This window comes from Silurus aristotelis (genome assembly GCF_946808225.1).
Source record: "Silurus aristotelis genome assembly, chromosome: 20".
NCBI classification, from domain to species: Eukaryota; Metazoa; Chordata; class Actinopteri; order Siluriformes; family Siluridae; genus Silurus; species Silurus aristotelis.
In genome coordinates this window covers 12,304,426-12,317,307 of record NC_139593.1, presented here as the reverse complement: position 1 = coordinate 12,317,307, position 12,882 = coordinate 12,304,426, and the positions used below count along the sequence as shown (strand labels likewise).

Genomic DNA, 12,882 nt, shown 5'->3' with positions numbered 1-12,882 from the left:
CTTGTAACTGTTACACATATACACTAATGTATACCAGGCATAAAATTGAGTGGTGAAGTGAATTACACTGATTATCTCTTCATCAAGGCACCTGTTAGTGGGTGGGATTTATTAGGCAGCAATTAAACAAATTTGATGTGATAGAAGCAGGAAAAAAAAGCAAGCGTATGGATTTGAGTGAGTGTAACAAGGGCCAATTTTTGATGGCTAGATGACTGGGTCAGAGAATTTCTACAACTGCAGCTCTTGTGGGCTGTTCACCGTCTACAGTGGTCAGTGATCCAAGGAAGGTACAGTGGTGAACTGGCGACAGGGTCATGGGCGACGGAACCAGATCCGTGTGGTCCGATCCAACAGACGAGCTTCTGTATCTCAAATTGCTGAAGAATTTAATGCTGTTAATGCTTAACAGATCAGGACTGTTTTGACAGCAAAAGAGGGGACCAACAAAAATTTTAGGCTTGTGGTCATAATGTTATGCATGATCAGTGGCGATAAAGTTATGCCTGGACGGTGTATAAATTAGCATTTGTAGCACAAATCAGTTAAATTTTTTTATTTATAATGCCAGTGATTTTCTCAACATTAATTGTCACAAGAAAACAACTTTTGTTATGTCACAAGAAAACAAGAAGGTAAAATATATAACATAAAAACGTATACGTGGCCCAAGGACTTGTTTAATGTTTAATGAATGCTAGTGGTTCTCAGACATGAGGAACCATTAACACAACTTGCTCATCTTACAGCTGATATAGATGACTAGTGTTGTTTGTAGTTATAGATTTAAGATGCACAGTTTTTTTTGTAACATGTCCTGTATGGGCTTTTAAAGAAAAGATACTAAATATAATAATGAGAGTCAATTTGCTGTTTATTTATCAGTTACATTCACTCACTACTTTTTCTGTGTAAGATGAATTGTTTTAGTTTTTTTGCATGGGAGGGAGCATCATCAGCGGTGGCTGGTCGTCAAGGACAGCAAGGCCTTCTCTGCTGGCGTAAACTCTATCAGAATCACTCACTTACATTTTAATATATTTTTGTCCATGAATATGTATTCAATTAAACAGTGGCTGGCAGAGGAGAATTGACTTGTTTCCAGATATACTCTCAAGGACATTTACAAGACAAACCTTTCAAGAAAAGCTGGACATTTTTTATTGACCTTTCCTCATAACAGTTCAGAACAGTTGTACCTTTTATTCGTTTGGGTTTTTCTTTCTGTACAATTTGCACAAAAACACACAATTTGCCCTAATTTGAAATCCACAGGAAAACAGTAATGCACAAAAAATATACAAAAAACCCAGGGATATTTTATAAAGGGTAGTATGGATGCTTCTGCTAGAGATGATGTATGCAGAGTGGCACAGCTGTGGCTGCAGTAAAAGGAGACCTGAGAAATTGTGTTTATTTGGTTTCTTGCTTTAGTAATGGCATTTATTCTCACTATATGAGATACCTATCTGAGATGCAAGACTCTGCTATACTGCGGCGGTTTTTACAGTTTCGGCATCATAATGATGGTATTATGAGGTGTGTTAAATAAGGCAGGACACTACTGAAGGCCAAGATGTGAATGGCAAGGCCGGCCACTGATCATCAGACATTCACTAAAACCCACATGCAGCTTAGCGGTAAAGGTGGAAATGCAGGAGCTTCTCAAAGCTTCTGGATTCTTGTGGTGTTTAACATGTTTCACCTGGGTACTACAGTTTCATCCCATCTCCCAAATAGTTGGATTGGATAAAATAGTTTTCCTTCATACAAATGTGTAAATGAATATATGATTGTATGTGTGATGGACTGGTGTCCAGGATATACAGTGGGATGTGAAGGAAAATCACTGCAGATTCACTGAAAATCAGTGAAGGAATGTCACTGCTACCATCCTGAGTAAAATTCTGACTGATTATTACTCAAACACCTAAGTAGGTTGATGGTAAAACCTAGAGTGATGCGCGCAAAAATATGGGTTGCTTGGTTAGGACACACTATAAATGCGTAAGAAGCATTGTAGTGTGCCTTGGTGTCGATTTCAAAGCGCGACTCTGGTTTGGAAAGCGTCCGTCCAATCTGGCAACCCCGCTCCTTCTCCTCCTCCTCCTCTCCTTCCTCCTCCTTCTCCTGCTCTTCATTTGATGAAAGCTTTCAACTCGGAGCGCTTGCACTTTTTCGCGACAGCGGGATCGACGGTGCGCTCTCCGCAACTTGAAGGAGTTAAGAGTTCAATTCATCCTCGACCTATCAAGAGGGGGAATAAAGCAAGGATCGAAAGCGGAGTGTGAGCTGAGACAGAAAGAGTGTGTGAGAGAAAGAAAGTGTGTTTTCAGCGATGCGGAGAGGGAACGGATACGCTCTGGTTTGGCACAGGCTTTCCTGCGCCCTGTTTGTGCTCTGTTTCGGGATGCTGGTCAAAGCGGACATAAGTTGCCGGTTTTGTCAGCCGGTGGGAAAGTGGCTCCCGAGGCAGCTCCTGCTCAACATGGACGCTCCTGTTTCTGCAACAGGCGAACTTGGAGGACGCGGACAGATGCTCGGCGTGGAGCACGGCTGCGCATCCGAGCCCGACGTTGCATGCACGAATTTCTCCAGGCGTAAACGGAATACCCGCGCGCAAGAGCCCCTGGAGACGCGGCGCGCCACCCGCAACGCAGCGCCGCTCAACGCTTCCACGCACGCACGCGCGCGCCCCGGAGCGACCCTTCCACCGCGCAAGAAGCAACGCAGAACGCGCAGGGACGCACCGGGATCCCGACATGCTCGAGGTGAAAGGTCGCTCAGATGGAGTAAAGACGAGCTGCAACTCACCAGCTCCACGTTCGCCCTGAGTGGAGATTCGGCTCACAACCAAGCCATGGTGCACTGGTCCGGCCAGAACAGCAGCGTGAGTCTCATAACTTCCTCAAACAAACAAGCATTAACGTCATCATTTTATGCAAAATAAAGAAAGAAAGAAAATAAAAAAAGTTTTAAATGGTTGCTGTCCATACATAAGTGCGCGCGCTCCGGACGCAATCTCATAGATCCGTTCTGCACCGCGGTGCTGCTTTGTGATTCCAGTCTTTCAATATGGACATAAATCTACAGTTTACTGTGCACCCTGAATTTACCCCGACACGTTATATTTGGTTTTGAGTTTTGCAGGTAGAGTCAGTGCAGTCTTTAATCAGATCTGTTCAGGAATTCATGTATGCATGTGTTGGCAGTCCTAATCATTCCAAGATGACCTAATATTTTGGCCATATCCTGCAGCTTTAATGCACTAGTGCATGTCTGGCTTAGATCCTGTGAAACCTTTCTCTTATGAGCTGTTTAAACAGATTCTTCCAGTTTTGTATTATTTATTTTTATTGACTTGTTAGAAAAAAAGATATGTCCTCTGAACTTCTTTATAAACCATAACCCTATTCAATGTAAGGTTTCATACTGTTTGTCTTTCCCTGATTCATGCTTTTATCATTGTCTTTATAGAAATATAATTATGTAATGTGATTAATTATTATAGCTCAATAGATTGGCTAAAAATCAGATTCTGATATTCATATTAGACTCGAGTTTTCTATTCCAATTTATACTGGACTCATTGTTGGCATGTTTGCAGTTAAAACCAAGGATGTTTTGAGTGATGTTTTGAGCAGGAGAAATACTATATGCAAACATTTTGATTCTTATCTAATGCATTGTTTCTGACAAGTAGCCAACCTGTTACAGAAATCAAGCAATATTTTATGTGAAACAAGTGAAGTAAATTTCTCATATGAAGAAAATGACATGAGTCCAGGGTGGTCCTGTGTTCGGAGGGGGGATTTAGGGGATTTTAGGTACGTGGTTTTTATTCAGACGTTATGTTCAGAATTCATGCCAGTCCTGTTTGACATTCAGTTGTAGACATTTGGATTTTACAAAAAAAAATGGTGATTAATAAATAGCTTAATAAAAAAACAAATTAAGAAATATGTCCTGAAAAACTTTAATGCATTATTTGAACTTTGCAAAAACTTGCCACACAGTTGCATGCTTTGTCCTTCAGCCTACAGGAACTGTTCATTCTTTTATTACTTCTATTATGGCTCACTGTTGGATTTTGAAATCTTTTGGCCAAAAAAAGGATGTGTTTTGACAAGTTCTATCACCTATCCATCTTTTTCACGAGCACAAATCTGTTCTTTTTTTTGCCATTCTCATGCCCGAGCTTCTTTGTTATATGGCTTAATTGAATTTTCCCACTTTTGCAGTATGAATAGTGGGAATCAATACATGAACTTTTTGGGGAGGGATTTTATTCTCCTGTAACTGTGCAAGACCTAGATGAGACGCTTTGAATGGCTTGGATTAAAAAAAGAATAAAAAGGATGTGTTAAAAATTATAATGCAGTGCAGAAAGTATTCGTTATTGTGTGAATGCATCGCAAAACAAAAGGAAAAGGGTTTTAATGGCTGCATCACACACAAATGTAAATAGGTATTAATGGAGGTATAATGCTGTAGAGTGTTTACAGAGACCCTGTGAGGGTTTATACACTAATATGGAAAGAAAAGGTGTGTGTGTGTGTGTGTGTGTGTGTGTGTGTGTGTGTGTGTGTGTGTGTGTGTGTGTGTGTGTGTGTGGTGCAGCTCATGGAGGGGCAGGACATCTGCTTTCTCACCACAGTCTAGCTACCATTCTTTCTCTCTCTCTCTCTTTCTCTCTTTCTCACTCTCTCTCTCTCTCTCTCTCTCTCTCTCTCTCTCTCTCTCTCTCTCTCTCTCTCTCTCTCTCTCTCTCTCACACACACACACACACACAGACACACTTCCACTGAGACAGATGGACCAAACTCCTGAAGATGCCCAGAATCTTCATGTTTCTCTCCACAGTTTTGAGATCCAGCAGGGCTTGTTGGTTAAAAAAAAAAGCAAAAACAATTAATAAAAGACAAATCTTGTAATGATTATAGATTGCTGCCATCATCCTGAAGTGCTTAAAGGATGGGATGAGTAGATAGATAGATAGATAGATAGATAGATAGATAGATAGATAGATAGATAGATAGATAGATAGATAGATAGATAGATAGATAGATAGATAGATAGATAGATAGATAGATAGATAGATAGATAGATAGATAGATAGATAGAACTGACTACACTATGATATAGTTTTCTTTTTATTGTGCTGTATTTATTTATAAATATACTACATAGACAAGGGTATTGGGACACTTGACTTTCCCAGACATTTATGGATCTTCCCCAAACTGAAGTTGGATTTTGAAGGTACACAATTGTATACGATGTCTTTGGATCTATTAACATTAAATATTCCCTTTACCACAACTAGGAGATCCAAACCTGTTCCTGCATGACAATGCCCCTGCACAAAAATCGATCTCCATGTATGTATGGTTGACATGGGTTGAAGTAAAAGATCTTGAGTGGCCTTCTATAGAGCTAACCCTAACCCTGACCTCAACACTATTTAACACTTGTGGAAATCTCTACAACCACAGTCCAAAATCTAGTGAAACATCTTCCCAGAAGAGTAAAGGTTATTCTAACAGCAAATAGGGGGAGATGTGGAATGGGATGTTCAAAAAGCACATACGAATAATATAGTCAGGCATCAAACTAACATATGGCACATATAGTGTCTGTTTTCAGCTATAATGTTATTATATATATATATATATATATATATATATATATATATATATATATATATATATATATATATATATATATTTTTTTTTTTTTTTTTTTTTTTTTTTTTTTTTACCATATTTATTAACGAAATTATGCAACTTTCGATTTTTGTTCTGATATATTTTCTAATTTTAATTGACTATATGTTGATGTTTAGATATTAATCCTTAAACCTTAATCTGATTTTTCCTGATAACTTCATTCAATTTAAAATATAAATGTGGCTTTTAACCCAGTTCTTTTCTGGATTGCTTCAGGACTGATTTCATGTATTTATATATTAAATCAAATAAATTTCAATGCAGGAAATTTATATTCAAGGTACTTCGTCATCTATAACTTATCTTTTTCAGCACTATTTACGTTAAATAAAGTCCAATTTGTCTTCTTTACAAAGACATTTAAATTGTGCATGTAGCACACTTTTCTCAGAAACTGTTAACATAAAAATTTCAGTAGGGCGTGTGTGTCCCAAAAGCAGTGACGAAGGCTATCAGGTTAAGTTTCAACCTTTTCAACAAAGTATCGAATCAGCCTTATTGTCTTCGAAACCAGCTCCCACCCACTACTACTTTTATAACACTCCCAATTTATGGTCATATAAATGTCATTTACAAATACACACATACACACACACACACATACACACACACCTCTAATTCATGCTGGACTTGCAGTAGTGAGGAAATAAAAGGAAACCATTCAGTAGGCAATCCAGGATTCTTCAGTGAAGAGGCGCTTTGTTCGAGGTTGCTGGAAAAAAAAAAAAAGTAAACAGCTCTTGAATGATTAAGAGTGAAATAGTGTCAAAATCACAAAGAGAACAGTCTTCTCAGAACATTTTATGTAAGTTATTCATAGCTGGGTTTTAATTCGTTTTTGAACTTACACACTTCATGTTTAATAAAGCTTTATGTGCCAATATCTGAAGCAGAGAAAGAAAATGAAGAAAATGATGTCTGGCATGTTTTGCTGTTGATTTGAAAATTCCAGCCATATTTGAGAAGCTTTTCTGAGCAAGGTCAGAAATCGAATGCAGGTCAAAGCTTTGTAATGTACATGGACCCATTGCTTTTTAATAGAGGATTAATATTGACCATCCTTTAAAAGCCACTTGGAGGATCCATAGGCATTAAAGTAAGCAGAAACATTCACATTATTTCCGGTTTGAAAGCAACAAACGTGCATCGCAAGCTTTAATCACGAGATGATTTGCATTTGAGATTGCCTAACCTCTCATCAACAGATCAGGATCAAGGCGAGAAGGCAAGAAAGAAAAAAGATGCACAAATGCACAGCTTTGGCAGTTGTTCTAGCTATTACTGGCACGAAAGCTGTGTGGGTGCAAAAAAGGAACCATCAGCGTTATGCATGTAAACATAAAAGTGACGCACAAACCTGCCGATCTAAAACTGCTCCTTAACAATTCATTTGAATGCTATAAAAAGTTTTATATCCCTGTTCAGATGGTGTTCATTTGACTGAAATGTGGTTACTGAAATGCCTTATCTTTTTGGAAGATTACATTGTGAAATTATCATTTGAAACAAATACCACTTGAATAATAATAATACAACTAATACAAATAATAATAATTGTACTGTATTTTTTTAAATAAAATAAGGAACCTGTAATGTAATAAAATGCAGAAAAAAAGTATGTAAGTGAAGATATAAGTAAAAAAATTTGCATAAAGAGCATGTGAAAATACTGATCTTGAAATGTGATATGTAAAAAAAAAAAAAAAGGCGAAAACAGAAAAAATAGCTCTTTAAAAAAAAAACTTTAGGTTTTGTCATACCAATTCAATGTTTATAGAGAGATATTGGCATGGTAGTAAAGATGTAGGAATCAGGTTTTGGGTATTTTTATTAAACATGCTGTTAAGCACTCTTTGTGTCTTTTCTTTCTAAGGCTGCGTTTAATGGGCAGAGTGTGACATTTTGACAGAACACCCAGACAGCTTTGCAGGATGAAGTCTTAAAGCCCTTTAATTATCTAAATTGTAATCCTCTTTCACTTTTAAGTCACGTTGTATGAAAAGATTTGCCATATAAATTAATGTATATTTATATGAGATATAGTCTGCTACTTTTTTCTTTTATTCATCAAATCTGCACCTTATACGGAAATTAGTAAACTAATATGATAACACTATTTTAGTGATCAGGAAATTTATAGGTTATTCTCTTATAATATATTTAAATATTTATAACTCTATAACTATAATACATGTTTAGGATATAGCACAATATACACACACATTATATATATATATATATATATATATATATATATATATATATATATATATATATATATATATATATATATATATATATATATATATATATACAACGACCGCCGTGAACCAACATATACCAACAATAACGGACAGTGAGAGTGTGGAAGTTTAAATAGGAGCTGGTGATGATGCTAAACGAGCACCATATGTGCGCGATTGAAGCCGGGAGTTTTAGAGAAAGCGGCCGAGAAAACACCTGACACGCTAAAGGGGGCCGAAGGGGGCTAAACATGTACTGTATGTATTTTTATAGCATGCCTTCATCAAACAAATCGCGGCAACGATGTTGTGTAAAAAACCCCTTCAAAAACACGTGCATGCACATTCTCATTTATTAACGCACATCATGTACATAAAGAAATTTCAAGCACGTTAATATACTGCCGCCATATTGATTTTCGTTTATCATCGGTTACCTCGATGCTTTTTGGCGACCCCCTAGGACATCGACATAACCGGGTTCCACTGTATATATATATATATATATATATATATATATATATATATATATATATATATATATATATATATATATATACAAACTCATTACTCACACGTCTATAATGAGCATTCTGCCATCATTTGTGATTGACTAATTAAGCTGAGCTGATTAGATAAGAGCTGATTTTCTGTTTTTTGAAATTTTTTTTTTTTTCTGGCAGTTCTTTATGCAATTAGTAACAAGCCAAGCGCATAAAGTTCCCCGTTCACATTGCAAAATGCACCGCAAAACACCAGTTGTCGCACACACGAAACCAGCTTGCACTGCCTTCACAGGGCGTTTAAATCTATTTTTGGCTGCTTTTTTTCTTGCATGCAAAGTGTTCAAAGTGCTACATTTGCAGGAATAATGAGAGAGAATAGGTCTGATCTTGCAAAGCTCAGTCTTCCATCCTTCTTCCTGAAAATGTGCCTAATTGGTTAGTTTGCACGACACAGCATCTAGTCAGCACAGCTCCAAATGTTCGAAATACGCAACAGCAAGGTGTTTCACAGAGCTCAAAAAGTCATAACACACAATCATATACCTGCTAGTACTATTTCACTTTGTAATATGATGACCAAGCATACTTGTTTATATTGGCTTTTTTGCTTGTTCAATGCTTAACCATTCAACCATTCTCTCACTCAAACAGTGAAACACTTTTTATCTCAATATGAGAGCACTGCATAGTAAAAGTAAGCAAGTGTTTTATACTGTAAATGATTTCCTAAATAAAAATACATTGTCTTACAAAAGTGAGTACACCCCTCACATTTAAGCAACCATTTAAGTGTATCTTCTCAAAACACAATAATATAGAAATTAAACTTGGATATAGTTTAGAATAGATTTACTGTCCTCTAAAAATAACTCAACATATAGTCTGAATAACTAGCAAAAAAAAGTGAGTACACCTTAAGTAAAAACAGCTGTATGTGATTTAACCATGCAACGCTGCAACAAGTCGTTCTGCATGTTGAACATGTACTGTGACATTCAGAACATGATGCCCTCCTTTCAGAAACTGGGCCAAACTTTTCCAACATTATAACGACCCCAAACACACTGCCTTGCTGAGGAAGCTGAATGTGAAGGTGGTAGAGTGGTATGTCTCCAGACTTAAACCCTATTGTGCACCTGTGGAGCATCCTCAGGCGGAACGTGGAGAAGCGGCATGTGTCTAATATCCAGCAGCTCCATGATGTCATTATGGAGGAGTGGAAGAGGATCCAAGCAACAACCTGTGCAGCTCCATTCCCAAGAGGATTAAGGCAGTGCTAGATATCAATGGCGCTCACACAAAATATTGACACTTTGGATACTGTTTTAACATGTTCACTTACGGTGTACTTATTTTTCTTGCCAGTTATTTTGACAATAATTGCTGTATGTTGTTATTTTTAGGGGGGCAGTAAATCTGTATGCCGCTATACAAGCTGCATATCGACGTATATTCCCTTTAGAAGAAATACTGAAATGGTTGATGAAATGTGAGAAGTGTACTTACTTTGTGAGATACTGTATACAGTGTATAGAATACTGTATAAAGAAAAGAATAAGCGAGCATCAATAACAATATAGGGAGCATATTTTAAGGGCAAGAATGGCAAATATGTGACATTCCTGTGCTGGACAAAACAACAGAAATACCAGTGTTTTTCTTCTCGTCCTCTTAAAAATGATGTGGTCCATTTTGGCATACCTGTTGATTTGAACAGCTTTTAAAGTGCTGCCCTCAAAGCACTAAGTGCCAGATGCAGGGCCTGAAATGCTTACCTCTAACTAGTGAATTGGAAAAGTGCCATACTTGACACAGCATCCAGCCTACTACCACTACCTACAAGTGCTAGTCATTTATTAAACCAAAAATTCAGTTTTTACAGGACTAACAATGTGGAAACAACACAACTTTACTTTTTTATGAATATATCACAATATATCTTATATATTTTTTTTTTCAGGTGATGCTGATTGAGTAAATTGGTAAAGATTGGTAAAAGTAGCAATTATAAATGTGACTGAATTATATGGTTGGGTTACATTTGAATTCACTGTAAATGAAAAAAAGCAAAAGTTGTTGTACCTGTGAAATATTGTGATTGATAATAGAATACCTGCGACTAAAGTGGGAAAAGAAGGGGGTGTTGCCAGACATACGAATGACGTGTCATGTATGTGTTATGTCAGTGTTACAGCAAAATTAATTAATAAAAAACAAAACATTTGCAAAAATAAACAAATGTGGGTATTCAGTGTAAGTCATTTGTGGAAAATCAGGCAGGTCTATAGTGTGAGTATGTTCTGGCTGTTAAAGAAATAAAATGTATATGAATATTTAAATAATAATCTTATGACAAGGTAACTGAAGCTACCTGATGCATTCAAAACCCAGTAACCCAAAAGCACTGAAAAAGTAAGATTGTTGTAATTGGTAGAGAGGATGTTCAATGCAATGTAGCAGTTAACGGTGATCTGTGACTTCTGAAGTTTTTACAAGACAGCCATGAACTTTTCCTGAGTTGCCTTGTGTGAATTCTCATGAATTTGCAGTCAAACACCATTAAGATTTAGAAACACGACAAGGACTTGAGATGACATTTAGCTCACAACTCTCTTGTTAACATGTTGAGATAATTCAGATTAGCCGATTCCTATTAACTCTGGGATTTATTTTATATTGACCAGGAAGGATATTAAAAAACATAAATGAGTGCCAAGGTGAAGCTGTGTCAGACTGAAGGTATGGAAAGCAATAATTTTTGTTTACGCAAATTTGCGTGACCAATTTTTGAGTTTATGAAGTGTTTCCTGAAGTTCTGAAATATACATGGGTGGTGGACAGGGGTAGAATAAGAATTATTGGATTACTTCAAACCCTAACCCTAACCCTAACCCTAACCCTTGTGTTATGGATTTAATTTGAAATATAATTTAACAGTTAGTGATTTTTAACCATTACAACAATAATCCATAATGACAAAACAAAAACATTTAAAATGTATAGAATTGTATTCATTACTTTGAAGAAGCACATATGGTAATAGCTTCAGCCTTGTGTCTTCTGAGAAATCCAGCTTTGCATATCTGGATTTAGGCAGTCTCTCCCATTCTTCCCTCTCAGATTCTCCCAAGCTCCCAAACAGATTGGATGGCGAGGGTCTGTGAACAACTATCTTCAGGTCCCTACGCAAATATTTTATGCGATTCACGTCTGGGCTTTGGCTGAGCACCTACTCCGGGTCATTTAGTGACTTGTCCCGAAGCCACTTGAATGTTATCTTGGCTGTATGCTTTGTGTCGTTGTCATGCTGAGCAGTGAACTTTTACCTGAGTCTGAGTAACCCTTGAGCATTGGTCTCTTCATCCCTGCTGAGGAGAAGCATGATGCTGCCACCACCATGCTTTACTGCAGAGTAGGTTGAAGAGAAGTTGATGAACATCTAAGTTGAGGACCTGACTTTCATGTAGATCTCTATTAACATTCACCACAAGGGACCTAATCACAAGTGGTCAGCTGCATAGCTGTTTACATTAGGAATACAATTCCAGTGGCCTCTTGAGATCGAATTTCATACTTTGTTTTGACACAAGAAAGGTTGCCATGCACCATTATTATGCTGAAATGTCCAATGAATCCTGTCTGTTTTGGTTGTTTCAGATGTTTTAATCATGTGGTTTGCTGAAATTCTTTTAAAATGAATAAGAAATCAGACGATAAAAGAAATGACTTTGTCTTTGTAAACGCAATTTTGTACCATTCTATCATGGGTGAGTGCATGCTTTCAATGTTATTTCCAAGCAGTCTTGTAGTAATTACATATGCTATGGTTAGGGCACAGTCCTATCGACACGGTTGATTAAGTAGTCCTTTTTTGCTGTTCGGGGCCTCAGTGAGATGCTGGTGTGATCACACTACAGATGTTATGTGGCCACGTGTCCTCTGGATGTGGTTTAAGTGATTGGATCTTTTCTGGACTCATTGGACCCATTTCACATCTGTACTGTTTGTTCACTCAGAACACATGTTAAAACCAGGTGTGAACAGACCCTTGGTTTTTGGCCTGACAGTACATGCACTGCAAATTGTGTGCTCTTATACACACAGGTGTATGCTTTTCTAAATCATGTCCAATCAATTAACTGTGTCACAGGTGAACTCCAGTCAAGTTTTATAGATATTTTAAGATATTAAAGCAAAGTGGATGCACCTGAGCTCAGTTTGAAATCCTTTAGACAAGGATCTAAATAATGATCTAAATGAGTTTTTTTTTTTTTAATTAAAAAATATTTCTAAATCATTCTTTTCTTTGTTGTTTTGGATTAATTATTGGGTAACGGCCAAATGTCAAGTATGTAAAAACTGATCTGGGATCTGAATACTTTTTAAACCTTAATCCTTAATATT

The 12,882-nt window shown here is 37.0% G+C and overlaps 1 protein-coding gene across 2 annotated transcripts in view; it reads left to right on the top strand.

Annotated features, from left to right (window-relative positions):
- The first annotated feature begins 2,033 nt into the window (after positions 1-2,033).
- The window catches only part of sorcs1 (sortilin-related VPS10 domain containing receptor 1), a 229,872-nt gene continuing 219,023 nt past the window's right edge, over positions 2,034-12,882 (top strand). The window contains exon 1 of one of the 2 annotated variants that reach the window (XR_014530515.1): positions 2,034-2,890. Coding sequence is in view for 1 of the 2 variants with exons in the window: in XM_083523081.1 (XP_083379207.1) it covers positions 2,339-2,890 (552 nt within the window). In the remaining variant the exon portion in view is untranslated. The remainder of the gene's footprint in view (positions 2,891-12,882) is intronic. The other variant, XM_083523081.1, reaches the window with a different exon arrangement.